The sequence below is a fragment of the Monodelphis domestica genome, chromosome 2, assembly GCF_027887165.1.
Source record: "Monodelphis domestica isolate mMonDom1 chromosome 2, mMonDom1.pri, whole genome shotgun sequence".
Lineage (NCBI taxonomy): Eukaryota > Metazoa > Chordata > Mammalia > Didelphimorphia > Didelphidae > Monodelphis > Monodelphis domestica.
In genome coordinates, this window is record NC_077228.1 from 481,034,348 (window position 1) to 481,060,368 (window position 26,021).

At 36.0% G+C, this 26,021-nt stretch overlaps 1 protein-coding gene across 7 annotated transcripts in view; it reads right to left on the minus strand.

The window, feature by feature from the left end:
- DRAM2 (DNA damage regulated autophagy modulator 2) overlaps positions 1-26,021 on the minus strand; it is a 53,629-nt gene that overhangs the window by 16,148 nt on the left and 11,460 nt on the right. For 2 of the 7 annotated variants that reach the window (XM_007485123.3, XM_056819195.1), the window contains exons 2-4: positions 14,173-14,203; positions 10,981-11,124; positions 2,894-2,961 (exon numbers count right to left, since the gene is read on the minus strand). In XM_007485123.3, coding sequence (XP_007485185.1) covers positions 2,894-2,961; positions 10,981-11,111 — 199 coding nt within the window. In that variant the 5' untranslated portion in view covers positions 11,112-11,124; positions 14,173-14,203. Of the gene's footprint in view, positions 1-2,893; positions 2,962-10,980; positions 11,125-14,172; positions 14,204-16,856; positions 17,739-18,456; positions 18,481-26,021 lie in introns of those variants that run through there. The other 5 variants (XM_056819194.1, XM_056819196.1, XM_001372761.5 and 2 more) reach the window with 5 other exon arrangements.

Here is a 26,021-nt window from a genome sequence, read left to right on the forward strand (position 1 = left end):
CTAGAAACAAGATTTGGTATCAGACTTAATATATGAACTCCACACAAATGCAGAGTGAATGAAAAGGAGGAATCAAAGGAAACTCTAAACTTGCTCTTCTAGATGACTTGGGGGATGGCAGTTACCTGGACTGGAGAAAAGAACTGGAGAAAAAAAGTTTGGGGTAAAAATAATGAGTTGTGTTTTGGTATGTCGAATTTAAGATGCCCAGGGAACAGGTACTTCAAGATGTCCATAAGGCAACTGGGAATGTGGGATTATAGCTCAGGAAAGAGACTAGGGATTGACATAGATATCTCAGAATCATCTGTGTGGAGCTGATAACCGAATCCAAGGGAGGTGACAGGATCACCAAGTAAGACAATAGAAGGAGCAGAAAGGGATGAAAGCTGATAAGATATCTGAGCAGGAGCCCAGGAGAAACCAACAGATAGTGAGCAGGATGTGGATAAACCTATACTCAGGGAATGAGGAATGGAGATATTGAGTGAATAGATGGAAGGAGGCCCAGGAGGGAGCACTGGCATAATGCCTTAGCAATAGTAGCATTCAGAAGGAGAAGAGGATCTATGGTATTAAATGCTGCAGAGATAGCAAAGAGGATAAGAACTGAGAAAATGTCATATCACACAAGTAAGAGCTCACTCATAACTCTAGAGAGGGCAGTTTCAACTGAATGATATGACTTAAAAACAAGGTTGCAGATTTTGAAGAGTGAGAAGAGAAGTGGAGCCACCTAATGAAGAAACGGTCTTCTCAAGGAATTTAGCCACAAGGGGGCAGGCAGTTAGGATGATAGAAAGGATCAAGAGTGAGTTTTTAAGGATAAGAGAGACAGAGATGTGTTAATAGGCAATGAGGAAAAAGCTCATAGATAGGGAGATAACAGAAAATATCTGAAGAGAAGGCAGAAGATGATAGTGAGGCAATCTGCTGGACAAGTCAGGAGGGGATGGGATCCAAATTCCATGTTGAGGGATTGGCTTTGGCAGAGAAGAGCTACCTCTTCTTTTAAGACCACAGGGAAATAGAAAAAGAAGTATGAATGAAAGGAAGGGAAAAGAGGGAGGTCTCAGTAAATGGCCTCAATATTTCTGGTGAAGTATGAGGATAAGGGGATAAGGAAAGATGAGAAAGAATGGAAAGCTGCCTTGAAGAGTAGGACAGCAAATCAACTGGAGAGGAACAGAACATTTGCCTTATACTGTGAAGGTCCAGTTGAGATTATATTCTGTGAATCTGTAATATACTTAGTCAATATAGTTTCATAATTTTCTGTTTAGGACCACATGAATAGGAATAAAGGAGGTCGATGGTGGGAGTAAGGCTAGAGTTTAGAAAAGCATGATCAGTGACAAGCCAAGGAGGGGCAAGAGATTGAAGCTTGAAGAATAGTGTAAAGTTGAGTTGGTTCATGGAGAGGTGAGTTAGGGAAGAAAGAGTATAGCCAATGTAGGGGTGATGGCTTAAGAGAGAAATGAAGTTTTAAGGGAATGGGGATCAGTGAGGATAAAAACTAGGAAGGCTTAGCATGCAAGAAGAATGGGAAGATAAAAACATTGGTCATGGATATACACCAATTTTAACAGCCTTTCACAGAGACCACAAACACAATTACTATCTCTTTCAGATGTAGTTTAATGGTAATTTTATGAGGAACCCATAAGGAGAACTGGGAGTGGATAAAGGACTGTTTAAATTGAGCTTAACCCCTATTTTAAAAAATGGAAAGAGGATTTAATTGGTATCCTGAGAACTGAATGTTGAGATTGTTTCCAGAAACAGAGATAAGGTCATAATGAAAGCTAATGGTGACTCTGGCTGTGATCATATTCACAGTTGATACATTATAAATACACATGGCCTTGTTCTGTTGTTTATATTACATGGTTATAAAGAAGACAGCCAGTAGTCTGGATATTTATTAAAGTCTAAGAGTTTAGCTATGTTACTATAATGTGCATTTTCATATATGTCTAAAAATGCACACATACATATAAACATTAACATAAACACACACACACATATATATATATGGAGAGAGAGAGAGAGAGAGAGAGAGAGAGAGAGAGAGAGAGAGAGAGAGAGAGAGAGAGAGAGAGAGAGAGATGGGATGGGGGCAAGCACAAACACTTATGGGAGGTTTCTCTAATTTGTAATTGACCTAAATCTTTTCAACAACAAGTGGTTCCCTCTCTATCCTAATCTATCACAGTTAAACATATGCCATTATATTATTGGATGTAATTGGTGGGGTAAGACTGAAAGGAATATCTGAGGCAATACTGAGACTAGCAATTCAGCCACACTGCTTCTGCCTGATACAACTTCTCTTTCTGGCCTAGAAATCATTGAGCTGGAGGAAAAAAAAAATCAGTTTAGTTACTACAGGAGACTATGTTATTCTGCAACCTGGGGAGCCACATCTACTACTGAGCTCAGCCCCAGCAATATAGCTAATATAACAAATACAAGGGGAAAAATAATCAACATGCTCTTATTTACAAACATTTCTACAATTCAATGGAAAAACCAAGTAGAAAACATGAAGTAACCTTTAGCCTGGTGACAGTCAAAATTCCTGTGGGCCAAAGTCTAGTCTAGTTAAATTGAAAGAGATTAGGGCTGAAGGTGAATTTTTCAACCAAAGCAACTTTTGAAGATACTTCAGAAAGCTGCTAAGGGGGCTCACAGATCTGGGTTGATGGAGGGAGTTGAGGAAATTGAGTATTATTGAAGTACCAAAAGAATAAGCAACATTTTACAACATCAAAAGTAAGTTTGGCTGCTACTATTTTTAACTGTACATTTCAACCAATGGCTGTCAAAATACTCTGTGCAGTGTAAACTTACTACTTAGTATAGAGGTGTTTAGACCATTAATATTACTTACATAAGACTGCAGCGATATTTAACATTACCCCAAACAAGCATTTTTCTGGAGCCATTGTTCCAGTGTCACTGAAAGAAAAATATTAGGATGTGGGTACTTGTGCCAGAATCTTTGATTCTACAGAGAAATTCATCTTGGCATAATTCTTCTCATTACTTTCCTTAAAGAGAATATAATAGTATGATTGCTTTCATATTCCTTTTTACTTTAGACATGTTTATTTCATTTATGATCATTTGTCACCCAAATGACAAAAAGGTAAGCTTCATAGAGGAGAAAGGAATAACTAATATCATCAATCTTTTTATCCCAGGCTTGTAAAGTACACTTAATTCAGAATTTACTAAGCACTTACTGTGGCAAGCAGAGGTGTCAAACATATAGCGCAAGCTTGGGAACCAGATTAAAATGTAACTGGGAAATATTTAACAAAATAAATAAAAATACAATATAACATAGATAATGTTAATGTATAGTTTTCTCTAAGTCAATATACAACAGTGTTCCAGGACCAAAGTCAGGAAGACCTGAGTTGAAATTTAGCCTCAGATACTTACTATCTATCACCCTCCACAATTCATTAAATAACTGTTTGCCTTAGTTTCTCATCTGTAAAATGGGGATAATAATAGCAGTACCCTCCCAGGGTAATTGTAAGGATAAAATGAATTTTGTATTTGCAATTGCAATTGTGAAATGCTTAGCACAGTATCTGGTACAAGGTAAGTTCTATGTAAATGTTGACTGATAGTGTTGTTATTATTTGCTATTATACTTATGTACAGTTTAGTGACTCCAGTTTCTATTTGAGAGTGGCACTGCTGGTCTTTAGGGTACTGTATTTAATTCATACACACATAAGCAAAAACAAATAACTAAAAATGTTCTTTCTATTAAGTAAAGATTATATTATTAACTCATCATTGTTGTTGAGTCCAGCTCCCAAAAATGATGACGTGTGTTACAATAGTTGCCATGTCCCTATGATTGGCAGCATATAAACTGATTACCCAACATTAATAACTAGTTGAGAGATTAAATTTTTCAAAAAAGGCCCATTTAGTATTAGATTCTACACAGAGGTTTCTCCCTTTCTAATGCAAAAAGACCACTGACACTCAACTCACTTATATAATTCATTAAGATCTCCACAATTCTCTCTCTATCTTTCAAGGGGAAAAAATCCACTCAAATTTCCAAATTTTTTTCAGATTCAGTCACTATGATAAACCTGATGCTCTATCATCCTAAGTCAGGTACACAGCTAGGTGCAAGTTTATAATCCTTTCTACTGGAAGAGGCTAAAGGTGGTAAATTGCATGAGATTGGGAGTTCTGAAGTTGTAGTAGGTCAAAAACTGTTCATATGTTTCCACTACAGCCAGTATAAATGTGGTAAATCCCTGAGAAATAAAGATTCCACAGACTTTCTAAGGAGGGTCAAATCATCCCACATCAGAAAAAATGAAAGGACTGAAATTTCCATGTTGATCAATTTTGGGTCTAAGTTTGTGAGTGGTAGCTATACTTTCATTCTGGGTGAAATAGGGACAGCATGTCTCAAAAAAAAAAAAGGCAGACATATAAATAACATATCTATATCAGTGAATTTCACAAGAACAAGTTCAGAGTACTCTAATTAAAACAGCCAAAATGCATGCAAGAAACTAGGCAACATAGCTTAATTTATCTGAAAAAGGTTAACAGGAGGAATCACTCAACATTACCATAAAGATATCTCAGTAATTATCTGCAAATAGAAATTAGCAAAAGTACTGTGAACAAGTGATGTATGTCTTTACAACAAAAATTATTTATTCGACAAATACTTAATAAACAACTAATGTGAGCAAGTCACAATAAGGTCCTTGAAGGCAAGGACAATTTCACTGTTGCATCTCCAGTGTTTAGTAGCATCTGGAACAGTAAGTGTTTAATAAATATTTGCTGACTGACTGAAGTAGCCAGTATAATACTAAGCCCTGAAAGAACTTTTAGATAGAGGAATAACAAATACAAAGATAATGATATGGGGGACAATGAAATAAGTTGCAAAGGAGATGTTTCAACACAGTAACAGGAGTAATTTGAGAAAGAAAAGATCATTTTCACTTGAGCAGAGGGATCCTTGAAGGAAATATTTAAGGAGGAAGTGCCAACCGAATTGGACATTGAAGAAAAGCAGAATTCAACAGATGGAGATAAGCTTGCCTGTAAAAGTACAAACTCAAAAGTGGGGAAAGGGCAAGTAAAATGAAAAGACAGAGTAGTCCGATTTGGCTTGAATGTAGACCCTATAAAGGAGCATTATATGAGGCAAAGCTTGATAGCTAAATTGGAATCATTTTGTAGAAGACCTCAAACACCAGTGTGGAGTTTATGTTTTTATCAGTGGGAAACAGGATGCCCCTAAGGATTTCTGAATAGAAGAGTAATATGACCATAGTGATATTAGGAAGAGTTAGAAAGCAATGCAGAGACTGGATAGAGTCGAGAAGGCTATTGCAATAGTCTAGGTGAAAATAGATGAGGCCTTAAACTAGGATAGTGGTAGAAGGGTTGTAGAGAAAGGCCAAGCCATGAGAGCTATTGTTAAAAACAGAAATCAACAGATTTGGCAGGACAGGCAAGAAATGAAAAAAATTGCAAAATTCAAGGCTGAGTGGCTGGGGACATGTGTTTTTAACAAAAATAAAGAAGTTGAGGGAGGGGTGAGTTTAGGCAGGGAAGATGATGAGATCAGTTTCAGAAATGCTGAGTTTTCGGTATCAGCGAGCCATTCAGGGGAAATCTGTATCAGCAGTTAAAAAATATGGAACTGGAACTCTAGGGAGAAGGTCAAGACAGAGATATAGATTTAGAAATCAGTTGTATAAAGATGATTTCTGAAGATATGGAAGTAGATATAATCTTTTAAGGGAGACTGCAGATAGGGGTGCTTTATACCAGAACTTTAGGGAATTCTTACATTTAAGGGTTGGAAGGAACATCAGGAAGCAGCAGAAGTGGGTGGAGAAGATAGAACTTGTAAGTGTAACATTACACAAGGGAGACGAGGGAAACAAAAAAGAAGGAAGCTATAGCATTAAACCCCAGAGATGAGGAAAGACCCAAGATGACACTGGATTTAATATTAAGGTGAGTATTGTAGTGTTCTTAGAGACAAAAGGCAGTGATAGAAGCCAGACTGCAAAGGACTTTGAGGTAAATAAACAGTGGGACGGAAGAGGAGGTAAGGAATGTTGGCAGTTAAAGGGAAGCAGAAAGATAAAGTAAGCTTGGTAGGTGGTGAGAGTAAAATAAAGGCTTTTTGTTGTTGTTTTTTCAGGATGGAGAGATGGGAATGTGTTTGTAGACTAAGGTAAGAAATCTAGGAAAGGGAAAGAATGAAGATGGATGGAGGGGCTCAGGGCATTAGCTTCCACAGGAAGAATCTTCCTGTGACACTGATCACTATGATGCTTCACCTTAGCCCTCTTCCTGACATACTAAACCATTCTCAGAAATTAACTTCCAGAGATCATGCCTTGGAAAAGCAAAATCATGAGAACTCAGACTTCAACATTAGGGCCTGATTCCTGAGAACATCATGTCTAGCCAGCCCCAGATCCCCAAGAATGCCTCAGCCCAGCTATCTTCCCAAGATGCCAACATGTGGCATTGTTTCTCTACTTCTCTAATTCTGGCAACAGTGGCCAAAGCAACACTACATGGACTCTGGAAAGGGCATGTCAACTAATTGCTCAATGGGTCCACTAAACTCCTCTGATCCTCCTCCAGTTAAGAATGGCACCCAGAAAATCTTCATCATTTCTCTCCTGGCTACTTTCTTGGACTTTATCCTCTCCAGAAATTGATCATTCTGCAAAATGAAATCAACCCAGCCACTCACATGTCTTATGACATATCATGGGACCTTATCATGCCCTGAGGCAGGAAACTTTCCCCTCTCCCCTACTTTTCAGCTTCTTTTTATGCATATCTCTTCCATTAGACTTGAAGCTCCTTGAGGACAGGGGCTGCCATGACTTTCTTTGTATTACCAACACTTAGCATAGTACCTGCATATAACAAGCGTGTAATAAGTGTTTATTAATGCCAACAGGACCAAATATCTTTCCCTAGCCACCATCTAGTGATAGCCTTATAGATGGCACAATGAATTAAGAAAGAGTAATCCTCACACTTCCCCAAACTGAGGAAGACCTGAGTTCAAAATCCAATCTCAGCTACTTCCTAGTTATGTAATCCTAGACAAGCCAATTAACTTCTACCTGTCTCAGTTTTCTCATCTGTAAAACAAAGTTAATAAAGAGTCTGCTTGCCAGAGATGGTGTAAAAATAAGATTCTGTAAAACACTTAGCCAACTATAAAGCATTGTATAAATGATATGTACATCATTAAATATTATACTGTCTCTCTCACTAGACTCAAAATTTCTTGAAGGTAAGGATCTCTTTTTGTATCTGAATCCTTAGAACAAAGATGCTTAATAAATTTTTTTTCCTTTCACTTATTCATCCTAGAAGAATAGAGGGAAGGATGGCTTGCGGTGAGGATCATGGTGTAGAATACAGGAGATGAAAGAATTCACCAAGGATGGACTCAGTATTGTCAGTAAAGTAGCAGAGGCCAAGTCATCTGGTAAAACTCAAGTGGAAGATCAATTTGGGGGCCTATAGAAGAGAAAAGGTTTGAAACAGCTACTGTGGAAGGGATGAAAGTGCCATCAATAGTGAGTAAGGGAAGGATTACTGTTCAGCAGTGAGGGCTTAGTTGAGGTTAGAAGCATAAATCTGTAGAGAAACCTCCTGAGCATGATTACATTACTTACTCTGACATCTTTCAACAGCTCAGGAGTAGGAGTGGAGGAGGTAGGTAGGTGGTAGAAAGTAAACAGGGCTAGAAGTAATCAGGATAGAAATTACCAGGTCAAAGAAGCTAAACACTCAAGTGTAAAGGAGAGGATATTATTGAAAGGTCAAGGTCAGACTGAATATAGAGAAAAATGAACAAAACTGAAGAAGCAGAAGGACAGATGAGAGTGAAACCTTCAAATTCAACTAATATGTGTACTCAGGGGTATTTTTCCAGTGGTAGTCATGAGCAAGTCACTTGACCCCCATTGCCTAGACCTTACTACTCTCCTGCCTTGGAACCAAGACTTAATGCCAACAATAACAATTAATATCTCTAAGCCTGGCTTTCAATCCACAGAGCCACCTTGCTACCCTCAGCAATACTTTTTTAAATGGAGTTTAGGGAGCAAGGAGTAAGTTTAAGATGTGTATGGCTTAAAACAATACCAGCAATGTCCTTAGACAAGAAAGTAAAAACACTAAAGTAATATCATAGAATCCACTTATGAATATTTCCACTGCAAGCACTAGGGGAAAGTGCCCAAGTAATTTAATTACAACTTGCTTAGTCAAGAGTTTGCAAAAGTAGCAATTTTTAGCTACTTAAAATCTTGCAGTTGGGATGCTGAACTCCTAAGCCCTTAAGGATACAGTAGGTGTCAGGTCACCCTGCTTGTAGTCTGCTGTACTTAACTCTATTTTGGTATTTAGTGTCATGCCAGTCCTATGTCATAAGTATTTTTTTAAAAAAAATTAAGCTCAGTTTTTCCACTGACTTTTTAAAGAGTTATGAAAGTTAAATTAGGTAGTTTATCATCTCTTAATTTGAGAATGTTTTCAACTTTCCAATACACTAAATATTATTTTATAAAAAGGGATATTATGAAAGAAGCAGGAATGATGGATACCTTGGAGGAGCCTGTATTTTTAAGTTACATTTATGCTAAAATCCCAAACTGAGCCCATTTTTCTTCTTTCTTATCCAACCATGTCAATGAGAGATGATTCTCTCAGGTAAGAAAAGGCTGCATCAAATTAGAGCCCAGAGAGGGAGGTAACCATATCTGATAATGGAATTTTAGTAAATAAAGCTTTTTAACCCCCTCCCCCATTTTTAATTTTGAACAAATCTTTATGACAATGATTAGTGTAAAAGAATGATTACTATAGAGAAAAAGGAAGGCACATGAACAGAATTCTGCAGTGATTCATGTGACATGTTGAAGACACTGTTTCATAAAGAATGGAGCTTTGAAAGATTCTGATAAGTTTCTTTTCTTGTAAACTCCACCCATGTTTGGGTGTTTGTCACGGCTGGAAAAATGAAACTGCCTCTTTCTTCTCTTTCCAATTATATCATAGCAGTTGCAACAGCATTTCCTAGTCCAGTAGTCTAGCTCTGAAGTGCCATTTGCAAATTAATTGTTACTCTACTGATGCTACTATTGCTTTCCTTTTATTACAGAAGACCAAATGCCCCCCAGATCATACTATCTGATCAGAAAAGGAATACCCTTTTCTCTTAGACTTCACATCGCACTCCTGGAGCTCTTAAATGTGCTTATGTAATATTGTTATTTGGATATGTGTTAAGTTACATCCCCCTTCTAGTCTGTAAACTTCAGTGGGGAAGGACTAGTGCCTAAACTCGGTACCTCCTCCAGGATCTGGAACAATGCTTTGGCACAGAATTTTGGATTGGATAATTGAGTTAATGGCGCTGTGGAAGCTGGAAATTATATTATCATTCTTGCTGCTAGTTCTTTTCTTCTCTAGAATTTCTGGAGACACTGAAAAGGAAGTTACTAGTAGCTTCAATTGTTCCCACCAACTCAGCAGATGAGACAAGGCAAATTAAGGAACCAGATTCCCACACAAACAAAACTGTTCAAATAAGAAAACAACCCAAACATTTAATTCTTCCAGGTCTCCAGGAGGAGACTCTTATGTTCACAGACATAGACTTAAAGGGGTCCTCAATCACCTTCCAGTCTGACCTGCTCATCTTCTAGATGAGGAAAGTTCAGCTTAGGGAGGTTAAGTGACTTGCCTGATGTTCGGGGGGGGGGGGGGGGCGGGGGGGGGAGATCAGGGTAAATGAGATCAAGATACAAGTGAGAGTCAGCATCAGAGGTGAGAATACAACTCAAGTCCTCTGATACTTGTCTTACATATTTCCTGTCCTTTTTGTTGATTAATTCCTAAGGCTGGCCTTAATTCTAAATAACCTTTCAATGCTTATAGATATAATTTCATTATTACAGGATGGACTCCTTTTTGCTTTCCAAATGTATAACCTTTATTAATTTCATGCAGAAGGCCATAGAATCTCTATGTGAACAATCTATTTGTTTTTACCAACCTTAGTTTGCATTATCATTGGAAGTGTGGCCCAAGAACTGGAGAACACTGATCTTCAATCATAACCCTCTAGTTACTGGCTGTGGACATCAAATAAAACCTACTTTATATGATCCAGCCCCCACTACAGTTAATCTTTTGAAGGCAAGTCTTAGAGGTCTCTTGATTTGTTTTAATGAGAATTAGCATCAATCTGGGGGAATAGTTTTAGTATTGTGTGTCAGATTTCTTTTCATGGACTTGGTGGGAGAAATTATTATGTGGTCAATATGACCACACAATTAAAAATAAGTATGGAAAAAATAACTTAAAATGCTAGGAAGCTCTGGGGCTTCTGGGAAATATGATATAGGTATAAATTCTGATTTTCCAACAAAATTTTATAAAGGTCCCTCAATAGCTCATTCTCTTCCAGAAACTCCCTCATTCCTTCTTGGCCCCCAAGTATTACAGGAGATGCTTTAGCAAACTGAGTTAACCATACCTATGAAAGTCTTTCCTGATCCCTTATTTATTGTTCTCTTCCATCTCAAAATATCTTGCCTTCTCTTGTTTGTCTACATGCTATAACTCTCAGTAGAATCTAAGCTTTGTGATGGCAAGAATGCTCTGGTTTTTTGTCTTTATCTTCCTAGCCCCTGGCAAAAACTCTGCAAAAAAGGAGAACTTCATAAATACTTAGTGAACAGACTCTTTCGGGAGGGGGTGCAGGGGGGGTATTGTTATTGCCATTGTAAAATTTCCACTTGCAAATATATTTTTAACTTTTGGTTTCCAAACTAAAAATGATCATGAAAAAGGGCAGCAGAAAAAGTACAGTCCCATCCAGTGTCTATTATCACAAAAATTGTATCCCCTTTGACTGACCTGATATAGGGCAATGCAGGGTCCACATGGTGAAGAGTTATTGCAGTAATGTAGGAAAAGATGAAAGCAGCAGCTGTCCAAATAACAAGGGCTGAAGGTAGAAAGCTGAGTCCTTGCTGAAACCACCACATCTCAAGATGACTTCTGAAGCAAAAAAAGGAAAGGGGGGGGGGAGGGGGGGATATCCAATATATGTGTAAAAAAGTGGGTTTAAGTAAGCATGGGAGAGAACATGTTCCTTTCATATTGTTGCACCTATCTGAAAAGAAATTCTTACACAAAACCATTATTTTAAAGGGATTCCTTGAAGAGATGAGGATAGCAGCTGATAAGATTTTTTGTGGTAGCCAATAAGGAACCAATGGAGTATTGGAATTTAATAAATACTAATGTCTACACTTGTTCATATTACAAGCTCCTAATATGTAATACAAGTATCTTTTTTATGTAGAAAAAAATTGGATGATGCCTAGGGATGAGAATTCATAGATTAAGAGTAATTCTGGAGGTGAGTGACTCGACTTAGAGCTAGGAAGACTTTGCAAAACTATTACAAACTTCCACAGGGCCCCTCTCACCTTTTCTTTAGGACTTCCTCCACCACTCTTTCTAATCCAATCTACTCACCACAGTCTTGATCTAGTACTCATCAGCTACTCCTTTCTTGCAAGTTACAGCCTATTATATCTGGAGTATTCTCATTGTCATAGTGCAACAAACTCTCTTCCTCTTACATGAATTTTTAAATCTTATTTCTTCAAAGTTAATCTGAAAAGTTATCAGTTATTATTTGTTACTCCCTCTTTACTAACCACCTAAATAAATGTATTTGCTTCTTTTTAAGTAGTTCATGTTTTGTCTATTTTATAAAAGTACATCCTGAACATGAATGTGTACATTGTTATTGTCTACATAGGGCTTTTAGCTACTAAAGGGACTGACTTTAAAAGCCCATTTTCCCAAATACTTAAGCACATTACGCACACAATAGTACTTAATCCTACTGATGACACTAAAAATATTTTAGGGGAAGGGAACAAGCATATACACTGCCTATTACTGTGCTAAGTGCTTTACAAATATTATCTCATTTGATCTTCACAATAATGTATGAGACAGATGTTATTACTGCTGTTTCACATTTGAGGAAACTGAGGCAAACTGAAGTTAAGTGATTTGCCCAGGGTCACCCACTGGGTGTCTGAGGCCAGAATTTAACATGGGGCCAGGATTGATGGATTAGATTACAGAAAAATGGTTTTAGCAATGTAGTGCTTGATAAATCCAAAGATCCTATTTTTTGGTTTAAGAACTCACTATTTGACAAAAATGCTGGGAAAACTGGAAAACAGTATGGTAGAAACCAGGTAGAGACCAATATCTCTCACCCTATATACCAAGATAAGGCCAAAATGGATATATGATTTAGACATAAAGGGTGATACCATAAGCAAATTAGGGGAACATAGAATAGTTTACCTGTTGGACTATGGAGAAGGGAAGAATTTATGACTAAGCAAGAGATAAAGAACATTATGAGGTATAAAATGAAATATTTTGACATTAAATTTAAAAGGCTTTGTACAAACAAAACAAATATAGCCAGGATTAAAAGGGAAACAACAAACTGGAAAAAAAATTTCATAACAAATTTTTCTGATAAAGGTCTTATTTCTCAAATCTGTGGAGAACTAAGTCAGATGTATAAGAATACAAGACATTCCCCAATTGACAAATGGTCAAAGGTTAAGAACAAGCAGTTTTCAGATGAAGAAACCAAAGCTATCAATAATCTTATGAAAAAATGTTCTAAGTCACTCTTTTAAATTTTTATTTATTTATTTAGAATATTTTCCCATGGTGACATGATTCATGATCTTTTCCACCCCTCTTTTCTTTCTCCTCCAGTAGCTGACAAGCAATTCCACTGGGTTATACATGTAGCATTGTTCAAAACCTATTTCTATATCATTCATATTTGCAATAGAGTGATCTTCCTAAATCACTCTTGATTAAAGAATTGCAAATTAAAACAATTCTGAGTTACCCCCTCATACCTATCAGATTAGCTAATATGACAGTAAAGTAGTAAATGTTGGAGAGGATGTGGCAAAATTGGGTTACTAATGCATTGTTGGTAGAGTTGTGAACTGATCCAACCATTCTTCAGGGTAATTTGAAACTATGCCTAAAGGGCTGTAAAACCATGCATACTTTTTGATCTAGTAATAATCATTACTAGGTCTGTATCCTGAAGAGATATTTTTTAAAAGTGGGGTGGTGGTGGTGGTGGTAAAGAACTGAATTGTGCAAAAATATTTATAGCATCCCTTTTTGTGGTGTCAAAGAATTGGAAATTGAGGAACTGCCCATCAATTGGGGAATGGCTGAACAAACTATGGTATATGATGGTGATTAAATACTATTGTGCTATAAGAAATGATGAATAGGATGATTTCGGAAAGAGCTGGAAAGAACTACATGAACTGATGCAGAGTAAAATTAAGCAGGAGAACATTGTACATAGCAACAACAATATTGAGGAATGGTCAACTGTGAAAGACTTAGCTATTCTCTGCAATACAATGATCTAGGACAATTCTGAGGGACTTAGGACAAAGAATGTTCTCCTCCAGAGAAAGAACTGTTGGAATCAGAATGCAGATCAAAGCACATGATTTTTCACATTAGTTTATATTTTTATTTTGGAATTTTGGTTTTATATGGATATTTTTCTTATAACAATGACCAATATGGAAATGTTTTACATGATAAAACATGTGTAATCCAGATCAAATTGCTTACTATCCCTCAGAAGGGAGAGGGACGGTAGGGATACAATTTGGATCTTATAACTTCAGAAAACTTCTGTGGAAAATTGTTATTACATGTAATTGGTAAAATATCTTTTTTTAAAAAATGAATTTATTCAGCCCACAGCTTTATCTACTGTGCCACTTAGTTTGTCATCTAACAATATAAAAATATAGTACTCACTCGCAAGAACCAATGCACATACACACACATACATATGTTTGCCTGTATTGCCTACTGGCTAAACAACTCAATCAAAATGAAAGGATCAGTGAACTTGTGCCAGGATTTGGCTACTAATTCACAGTTCTTCCTAGTTACAAGTTTCCAAGCCTTAGTTTCTTCTGTAAAATGAGGACAATGAAATAAAATACTTGCCAAAGTGCCCCAGGTAGCAGTGACAGATGATCTGTTAAAAAAAAAAATCAAATCACCAAATACACACAATTCAATTAACTTCATTTTCCAAGCTAACAGAGAAAAGCAGCAACATTGTTAATAAAAATATATTTAGCTCATGTGGCTCATAAAAATATTCAGTTCTAAAATACAGTATTTTAAAAATATTATATGAAAGATAATTTAAAGCACTAGGGATATTTAACCTAAAATGAGAAGTTTCTAATAGAAATCTTCAAATATTTGGAGCAATATCATGTATAAAAGGAAGTATGCTTATTCCATGTTGCTCCAAGATGGAAAATTAGAATCAACATATAGAAGTTACAGAAATGTAGATTTAGGCCCTGAGATATCCAGAGTTAACTAGTTAATTCTTTTAAACTAATACAGTTATATTCAGTCCAAGGTAGGCACTTAATCTTGACATGAACCTCAGTCAGATAAAATATGTTCATAAATCCCACTGAAATTTATGCAGTAAAACTCCCACATACTACTGAATACAAAAATGGATTTATGAACTCATTGATATGGAAGATTATCCAATATACATATCACTACTCATTCACATATGACCATCAGATGCAACTTTTGTCTGTGTCCATATATTCACCACTAATCCACTATATTAAAAGTCTTTTCACTCTCTCTTGACATGATAAAGATAGCAAAGGAGTACTTTGAATTCATTAGTATGCATTTCATTCCTCACTCTCTCCAGTTGACCAGGTCATATCTGATCATACAATTCCTCAAAGACATCTCTAATTCCTGTTCTTCTTTGAAGTTCTCAATGATTAAATGTTACAGTCAAACATCCTCTATGCTCGTTTGTATTGCCCACTGTGTAATATTCTATTTTAATTCTTTGGAGGCTTATATTTCATTGTTTCATTATTCGAAAGCAATTGTGGTAGAATGCTGTTGTAAAGTGGGCCTTTGCTCTCTTAGAAAGCTTATGGTTATTAAAAGATCTGTGCAATTTCCCAAAGACAATTGTGACAAGGAAATCACTTTAAAAGACTGATATATATTAATTTAAGGTCGCCAAGGAATTCAGCTATGTAATTCCTAAATGAAAACTCAAGTCAGCCGTCAACCTTTTATGGAGTTTAATTACAAACAGGAGGAAGAAAGGTATTAGAGATAGAGAGAGAGAGGGAGAGAGAAAGAGGAAAGAAGGGAATAGGGCTTAAATACCCCTTCTGTTTAGGCTGGGCCAAAAGGCCCAAGCCCATAGATAGCAGAGGCAAAGAAAAGAGATCAGTCCCTATCACTCACGTGACCAAAATGGAGAAACAGTCTCAGGGGCCTCCACCTCCAGCTTCCTTCAGAGCAAGCTTCTCAGAGCACAACCTCTCCAACCAACCACCCCCTAGTCCTCAGACCCCGCTATCTTTAAGGAAACCATCCAAGTTCCCTCCCCTCAGTTCTCATATCTACCAATCACTGTCCATGTCTTCCCTGTGCCACTGGTGGTTCTACCTTAACCCAGGACCACCCAGAGGTCTGTGGCTTTGCACATGTCTGTTGAAGGTCATATTCTCAAATAATTAAATTTTCATCTTTGCTGTAGCCCTTCCTAAATCCTGTTAGGACTGAGTAGGGTGGAAATTGTATTTTCCAAGACCTGGTTCTGTCATTCCAAGTATCTCTATTGTATCAATTCTAAAATCAATCATGACTCAAAGAACTTCCTGTTCTATGCTTAAGCATAGGTCAAAGCCCTTTCCATTGTTCAGCAGAAGGTTTCTGTCCTAAAGTAATCTTAAGAAGGGAGGAGGAGGAACCTCCCTTGCCCATGGGGTTCACATTCCAATGGTGAAATTTCCAACATTCACAAGTCTAAGAAATTTTAAGGTTTACACAATCCAACCACTTGGTACCTCTTGTACAGTTCTGGGCCTCAATTTTTATTAATGTACACTGCCTGTCCCAGATAAATATCCTATTAGGCAAGTTCTATAGGCTGTCCATCCAAATGCATGTTGTAATCTGGCCAATACTCTTCTTCAATTTGACAAGGGCAAGACAAACTCCAAATGATTAAAGTTCTTTTCCAGAATGGATTCTGCTGAGCCCCAGGCTTTGACACAAGAGCACAATCTCTTCCACTAACAGGAGCACATGGAACATTTCACAGGTAAGTGCTCTTCTATTTGAGCTCTGCTCATGATCTCCTCCATTGCAGCAGTGAACACAAGGTGATTGAAGGATTATTTTTATCATTGTATTATTCAGAAACCTTTGATTGATTTTAATATATCAGTGAGAGACACTGGTTGAAAAATAGCCTGTAAGGTATTTTGCACTACCAAACCTATTGTGTTTGCATAATTAACCAATAATAAGCATAATGAGATCTTATATTCTCTATACCTTTTATTCAATTGTGAATTAGTAAAGATGTGGTCCATTGTTGAATAATGCTTGTAAAAGCTTGTTTCTTAACTAATACCCTCATCAAAAATGGCCTCCACTTGCAAATAAATAATTCTCATATTTTGTATAAATGGGAAAGTAACATAGGTTAATTATTTGCTATCTTAATTGGGATTACATTCTAAACTTTTGCAATTTAGGTATATTTCATTTTTATCCCCCAAGGTGCCTACAATTATGTCACTTTCAGCACAGCTCTCTGATTGGTCCAAGCTTACCCCATCTCTCTTCTCTGTAGAGATATTTCTGTTTCTCCTAATATGTACATTCAGGCCTATAGTGTTAAGAATCCAACTGTGGTAGTTCTACTCACCTAGATGAGGAAAATAATTTGTAAAATTAATTTTTAAAATATTGTCCATTTTTCTTCTGTTTCTTGTTCTACTTTTGTCATTGGGATGATTTTGTTTACTTGGATATTCTGCCAAAATTTCTTTAAACCAATTTTGTCTTCCATTGCTTATCTCTGCTTTATAAGATGATACTGCTCAAAATGTTTAATCATTCTTCTTTAAAAGAATTTATAAATAAGTTTGTATTCTAACTCAGTGTTAACTTGGATAGCCCTCTCTTCCTCTCCCTCTCTCTCACTGTTTGGTTAATGAGCCAAAGACACTTCTGGGATCTTTGCTCTAGCAAATAATTTACATTGGCTAAACTTTTATATAAAATCCAGAAGAGGCAGAAAGAAAATGGTGGAGTGAGAGTGGAGTGACAGTGCAAATGAATCAGCAATGGTAACTCATGGAGCTCTCAGTCCAGAAACTGTAAGGGGGTCAGACAACTGGTCAGAAGGAGATTGATGCTATCATGTTGGGATTGGGTGCAGGACTGTATTGCACTGCTCATCCAAGGATTCAGATCATAGGCTCAGGTCCAAGTCCCAACGTGAGGAAGAACATTAGCTTACTAGAGTGTACTATCACAGGGGAGAAAGGATCCTCCTGGTCACAGTTCCAGGGTAAAAGAGCTCTAGTGGCCACTCATAGACCAGGGCACAGGCAAGGAGAGGAGTGAATAAATATTAAGAGGTCCCAAGAATTAGCTCTGAAAACAGAATCATGAAAAACCTAGCTTGGGACAGTGCCCTCTACATCCAAGAAAAAGCCCAATTTTAACATAAAGTTGAAAGTCATGAAATAGGCTAGAAAAAAAAAAACGAACAACAAAAATAATAAATAACTTTACCATAGAAAAATACTATGGTGACAGGGAAGATTAAAACACATAAGATTAAAACACATAAAACACTTCATAAGAAGACAATGTCAAAAACAGCCATAGGCAAGTAGAATGTAAATTGTCCCAGGCCCAAAATAAATGCATGGAAGAACTCAAAAAGAATTTAAAAAGTCAAATAAGAGAGGTAGAGGGGAAAATTAGGACAAGAAATGAGAGTGATGCAGAGAATCAGGAAAGAGAATTAATAGTTTGGTAAAGGAAGCATTAAAAAATGGAAAAAGAGGTATAAAAAATTTACTGAAGAAAAGAACTCCTAAAAAGTTGAAATGGAGGGGCAGCTGGGTAGCCCAGTGTGAGATTTAAAATGGTTGAGGTCTCAAACTGTAGTGATTAAAATAGTGGAAAGATATAAATTGTGATAGATATAAGAGAGGGTGAGTAAATTTGACCGCAGAAATATGTTTCACTACAGTGTCTTGGGGTTAAAATCAAATATAAGGTGGTCGCCAGGGAAATATTCCCAATTATTCAAATACCCAAGTCAATTGGGTTTTATAGAGATTTTAATTAACAATACAAAGAGTAATCAAAGAAAAAGAGAGAGAGTAAGAAAAGAATCAGTTTTTTAACACTCACCACAAGGTCTAAGTAAGGATTTCTAATGACACCAGGCCAGCAGCATCTCAGCTGCTTTCACCAGCTCCCTCCTCCATCTGAAATGTTTCAGAATCAGTCTCCTCAGAATGAGTCTCTCCAATCTGAATGTTTCAGAATGACTCTCTAGCTCTTCCCTGAGCTCTTATTTTTAAGGGCAAAATCTCCTATGTCACCTCCCCTAAGTCCTTACATCTACCAATCACTGTAGATGTTTCTAAAGGACCACCCATTCTTAGTCCACACCTAAGAAGGTGTGGATTTTTGAGTAATTCACACCAGGAAAGCTCTGAGTAAGTTTTCCAGTTCTTTGTTCCTTGTAAATTCACGAGTTGCTTGACCTTTATAGGTACTTAGCTTAAGAAAAGTATGGGTTTAAGTACTTTTCATTGTTCAGAAAAGAGTTTACAACTTTATCTTCCCCTAGGGCAGACCCAAGTAGGTAAAGTAGAATTCTCACATTCCTGCTTTAAGTAGAGTTCACTGCCCAAATGGGGAATGGTCTTAATCCAATCTTATAAAGTAGGGTCTGGGAAATTTTAAGGTTTACACCAGTAGAGAGAAAGCCAGGATGAAAAATCCTGAGTTCAAATCTGGCCTTATACCCTCCCTAGCTATGTGACCCAAGGCAAGCCACTTAACCTAAACTGTCTAGCCCTTACCATTCTTCTGCCTTTGTAACCATGAAAATGTGGTTTGCCAAGACTGTGAATTGCCAAAACTGTAAAGATAATTTTTAGTGTCTTGATTTAAAATCTAAAATTAAATGGTCGCTATGGGAAAATCCCCAAATATGAAAATACCCAAGTCAGCTGGGTTTTATGGAGATTTTAATTAATATAAATGAAGGAATTAAGGGAAGGAGAGAGAGAGAGTAGCCAAGCAGTAGGAAAGGACCTAGGCCAAAATGGCCTAGGCCTGAGCCTAAGGGAGAGCGAGTTAGTCTTTATCACTCACCATAAGATCATCTCAAGCAAGCTCCAGTACTCCACTGAACTCCTGAACTTCAACTAACTTCCAATCCAGAAACTCCGAACTCCAACCAGTCCAAACTCCAACTACCCTCAATTTCAATAAGTCCCTTCCTTTTAAAGAAATTTTCTCTTGTGTCACCTCCCCTAAATTTTCACATCTGCCAATCATAGTAGACACTTTTCCCCAGGAGTGCCCATTCTTAGTTCACATCTTCTTTTGTTCTCACCTTCTCTTGTTAGATAAAATCTACTGAGTACTTCACACCTCTTTTGTTAAGTTTGCCTTTTGCAAGTTGCTTGACCTTTTGGTGATTAATTTAACCATTATAGGTACTAAGCACCTTTTTGTATTAGATCTAAAAATAGACCACCTAGCTTAAGGTTCTAGCTTTACTATAAGGTGTGAGTTAGGGACTTTTCATTGTTCAATCAGGAGTTTGCAACTTTATCTTCCCCTATGGCACTGTCTGAGTAGGGTGGAGTAATTTTAAAAGTTCTCAATACATTCCTGACCAAGTACCTCCATTGTTAAAAATGAGGAATATCTTAATCAAATCTTCTGAAGTAGAGTCTGAGCAGTTTTAAGATTCACACCTTGGAGGAATACTTAGTACTGATTCTAAGGCAGAAGGTAAGGATTAAAAAAAAAAAGTTAAATTGGCCAAATGGAAAAGAGATATAAAAGTTCATTGAAGAAAATAATTTTGTAAAAATTGGAATTGGGCAAGTGGAAGCTAATGACTCCATGAGACATCAAGAAATAGTAAAACAAAATAAAAAAGAATTTTAAAAATGCAAGTTAAGGAGAAATATCTCATTGGGAAAACAAATGACCTGGAAAACAGATCAAGAAGAGATCATTTAAGAATTATTAGACTCTGAAAGCAATGATCAAAAAAGAGTCTAGACACCATCTTTCAAGAAATTATCAAGGGAAATTGCCCCAATATCCTAGAACCAAAAGGCAAAACAGAAATATAAAGAATCCACTTATCACCTCCTGAAAGAAGTTCTCAAATGAAAACTCCTAGGAATATTATAGACAAATTCCAGAACTCCCAGATCTAGCAGAAAATATTGCAAGCAACCAGAAAAAATAATTCGAATGTCTTGGAGCCTCAGTCAGGATAAAAGAGGATGTAACAGCTTCTACATTAAAGCATCAGAAGGTTTAAAGTATGATATTCTGGAAGGTAAAGAAAGAATCTAGGATTTTACAAACAAGAAGCACCTACCTGGGAAACTGAACATAATCCTTCCAAGAAAAGTGGACATTTAATGAGATCTGGGACTTTCAAGTATTCCTGATAAAAAAGGATCATGACCGAACAGGAAATTTGATTTTCAATATAAGACTCAAGAGAAGTATAAAAAAGGAAACAGGAAAGAGAAAGCATAAGGGATTCAATAAGGTTAAACTGTTTACATTCCTACAAAGGATGATGATACTTATAACTCTTAAAAACTTTAACATTATTAAGGCAGTTAGAAGGAGTATATGTAGACACAGGGAGCTAGTGTAAGTTGAATATGATAGGATCAAAAAAAATAAGGGACAAGCAAGAGGGATGCTCTGGGAGAAGGGAGAGGTAGAATGGGGTAAATTACTCCCATTAAAGGTACAAAAAGCTTTTTAGTGGATGGAAAAAAGGTGGGGATGGGTGACAGGCAGCTTGAATCTTATTCTTACCAGAATTGGATCAAAAAGGGGGCAACTGGGTGGCTTAGTGGATTGAGAACTAGGCCCAGAGACGGGAGGTCCTGGGTTCAAATCTGGCCTCAGATATGTCCTAGTTGTGTGACCCTGGGCAAGTCACTTGACCCCTATTGCCTAGCCTTTACCACTCTTCTGCCTTAAAACCAATACATAGTATTAATTCTAAAATGGAAGGTAAGGGTTTTTAAAAAAAAGAATTGGATGAAAAAGAGAATAACACTCAGTTGAGAATAGAAATCTATCTCACTCTATAAGAAAGTATGAGGGGGACACTTATAGAAGGGAGGGTGAATTTTGGGATATGGTAGTCAGAAGCAAAACATGTGTGAGGAGGACAGAGTAAAAGAGAGAGAAAAGGATACACAGGGAATATAGGATGGAGGGAAATACATGATTAATAATAGTGAATATGAATGGAATGAACTAATAAAACAGAAGCAGATAGCAGAGTAGATTTAAAAAATAGAACCCTACAATAAGTTATTTACAAGAAACATGCTTGAAGCAAAGAGATACAGAGAGTAAAGGCAAGGGAATGGAGCAGAATCTATTATGCTTGAGCTGAAGTAAAAAAAAACAACAAAAAACAGGGGTAGCAATCATGATCGCAAAACAAAAGCAAAATAGACTGAATTAAAAGAGATAAGCAAGGAAACTACATCTTGCTAAAAGGTAAAAGATGATTAATAATATAAATATTAAAGATATAAGCACAATATGGTACAGTATCAAAATTTTTAAATAATTTCAATAAATCACAGCAGGAAGTAGACAGTAAAACTATAGATCTCAACTTTCCTCTCTCAGAACTGGATAAATCTCACCAAAACCCCCAGAACAATAAAGAAGCTAAGAAAATGGATATTTTAGAAAAATTAGATATATTCGACCTCTAGAAAAAGTTGAATGAAAATAAAAAGGAATATGCCTTTTTCTTAGCAGTAAATGGCAACTACACAAAAACTGATCATGCATTAGGGTATAAAAACCTCATAACCAAATGCAGAAAAGCAGAAATATTAAGTGCATCCTTTTCAGGTCATAATGCAATAAAAATTAATTTCTAATAGACCATAGAAAAAATTAATTGGAAACTAAATAATCTCATTCCAAAGAATAAGCAGGTCAAAGAACAAATCACAGAAGCAATCAATAATTTCATTAAAGAGAATAACAACAATGAGATAACTTAACAAAATTATTAGATATAGCTAAAGCAGTACTTAGGTGAAAATTTATATCTCTAAATGCTTATAATCAATAAAATAGAGAAAGAACAGATCAGTGAATTGGGCATGCAACTAATAAAATGAGCAAGAGAATACAGTAAACACCAAATTGGAAATACTGAAAATCAATGAAGAGGTTAGTAAAATTGAAAATAAGAAAACCATCAAGTTAATAAACAAAACTAGGTACGGGTATTGTGAAAAACCAATAAAATAGATGAATCATTGGTTAATTAGAGTTTAAAAAAAAGAAAGAGGAAATTAAATTACCAATATCATAAATGAAAAGGGTGAATTTACCACTAAAGAAGAGGAAATTAAAGAAATTAATAGGCATTATTTTGTACAATTTTAGGCTAACAAATTTGACAATCTAAATGGAGTTGGTTGAATTTTTACAAAAATATAAATTGCCCAGATTAACAGAAGAGGAAATAGACTATTTAAATATCTCCACCTTAGAAGAAGAAATCTCACAAGCCACCAATGGGCTCCTTAAGAAAAAAAAAATCCTCAGGACCAAATAGAGTCATAAGTGAATTCTACCAAACATTTATTTGTTTTTAAAATTATATACTTAAGTACCAACACCACCACCAACAAAAAAAAATAACTAAACAAGTGCATACAAATTATGTAAAAAATCATAAACTCCCATTGTCTACAATTTGTTAAAAAATATGTAAATTATATATGTATGCTAATAGCATCCTCTGCTTTTAAATTCCCTTTGGATTTGTTTTACTTGGACACTTTTTCTCTTGATTTTGTGCTTTTACATTTTACATTGATTCTGTGATTACATTAAAAAATAATCATAGTATGTATTATTCTTATTCTTTTTTCCTTCTCTTCAGATAGTTACCTTATTTCCTTTATATTTTCAATATCTGTCATTTCTTGACACAGCCATAATGACACTTTGGTCCAACTAAGGAAAAGCAGCAAAAAGACAAGTCTGAATTTCTGCTCTGAAATCCTTTGGCACGGCCAGGTTTCATGAGAACTAGGCCCTTGGTTAGGAATCAAGGTTAGCTCTAAGATAATAAGTTAAGTCATTCCTCAATTGGGTCCCAGCTGTCTGGCCAGGCTCCTCAGACAAGCAATATCTGCGCGTCTTAGCACTATTTTAGGCAAGAGACCTTGAAGCTGTATCTTCATAGACACATGGAAGCAAAAACCAAAAACTTTGTATTTGTGTATGACCTAATTTGCACCTTTGTGGTTCCCCTCTCCTCACTCCACTGGTTCATTCTGATGTATGACGCTTGTCTATGATGTATATGTATATATGTATATGTATGTATATATGTATATGTATATGTGATGTATAACATATGTATATATGATGTATAACGCTTATGAGTCCTGATTAGCTTTCAATGATGTAATGCTTCTTTTGTAAAATCACATATATATTGGACCTATATGCTCATATATAAAATTGAAACATGTTGCTTGAAGGCCTGGTTATCCCCTCTTGCTCATATAAGTCAGTCATTGGGACTCCTGTGCTCGCTCGCTCGCTCTCTCTCTCTCTCTCTCTCTCTCTCTCCCTCCCCCTCTCCCTGTGTATGTGTCTGTCCTCTTTGGTTTTTCCAAACTGGTTCTCGGAGAAGCCAGCAATTTTCTCCCTTTGGGCTGACATCATTAGCAGCCAGCAACAACTTCTAATAAGATAATACAATCCATCATATTCAAATACCACATTCTATTCAGCCATTTCTACTGTTCATTTAATTTGTGTTATTTTCAGCTATTTTCTCATTATAAACAATGCTTCCATGAATATTTTCATACATATATAGCTTTTTACCCTCTCAATAATGTCCTTAGGGCCTAATTCTCATAATCAAATCTCTAGGTCAAAGAGCACAGTTTTAAAACTCTTATGTATGTTCCCATCTTGTTTTCTTTAAAAAAAACAAAACAAAACACCAACAATTCACAGATGCTCTGGCAATGTAATATTGTGCCTGTTTCTTTATATTCCTATCAGTATTTAATTTTATCAATTTAACCTGTCTGGTTCTCAGTTAACATGCATTACCATACATGCTAGATTGGCCCTTAGGCAGCACCCCAATCTGTTGCCAGGAACATAACTCTTTCCAAAACCAAGTCTTCTCAGCTTGTCTACCAAACATTTAAAGAATAATTAATTCCAATACTATATAAACTATTTGGAAAAATAGGCAAAGGAGGCCTGCCAACTTCCTTTTGCAAAATAAATAAAATAAACCAGGAAGAGCAAAAACAGAGAAAGAAAACTATAAACCAATTTCCCTAATGGATATTGATGCAAAAATTTAAAATAAAATAATATCAAAGAGATTACAACGATATATCACAAAGATCCTACATCATAACCAGGTGGGATTTATACTAGTAATGCAAGGCTGGTTCAATTATTAGGAAAACTACTAGCATAACTTATCATATTCAATAACAAAACCAATAAAAATCTTGATTATTTCATTAGATACAGAAAAAAGCTTTAGATAATATACAATGCCCATTCCTATAAAGGGAATCTTCCATAAAATAAGTAATATCTCTCTAAAACCATCAGCAACATGGTCAGGTCAAGCCAATATAATAAAAATATCAATCCTGCCTATATTAATTTACCTATTCAGTGCCATATCAAACTACCTGAAAATTATTTGTTAGAACTAGAAAAAACAATAACAAAATTGATCTGGAAGAACGAAAGGTAATGTTTATCAAGGAAATTAATGGAAAACAAATATGAAGGAAGGAGGCCTACCCAAACCATATCTCAAACTACATTATAAAGCAGTAGTCATCATAAGAATCTGGTATTGGCTAAGAAATGAAGTAGTGGATCAATGGAAGTAAGTCAGAAAATCAACACACAATAGTTAATGACTACAGTGACAAAGATCCAAGATATTAGGAGAACTCACTTTTTTGACAAAAACTGCTAAGAAAACTGGATAACAATATGCAAAAACCAGGCATGGACCAACATCTCATACCACACACCATGATGATAAAGATAAAATGGATACCTGATCTAGAAATAAAGAGGGAGAGCATAAACAAATTAGGGGAATATGGAAAAGTTTATCTGTTAGACTTATGGACAAGGGAAGAATATATGACTAAACAAAGCATAGAGAACATTATGAAAAATGAAATAGATAATATTGATTACATTAAATTAAAAAGTTGTATACAAACAAAATCAATGCAACCAAGATTAGAAGGGAAACAACAAATTGGAGAAAAATTTTTGTAATAAATATCTCATTTCCCAAATATATGGTGAATTAAGCCAAATTTATAAGACTACATAGAATTCCCCAATTGATAAATGGTCAAAGAATATGAACAGACAGTTCTCAGATGAAGAAAGTAAAACTATATATGGTCATATGAGGAAATGCTCCAAATCACTTCTGATTAGAGAAATGCAAATTAAAATAAGTCTGAGATATCACTTCATACCTATCAGACTAATATGACCAAAAAAAGGATAAATGTTGGAGGGTATATGGGAAAACTTGGACACTAATGCATTATAAATGGAACTGTGAACTGATCCAAATATTCTGGAGAGCCATATAGAACCATGTCCAAAGGTCCGTGAAATTATGCATA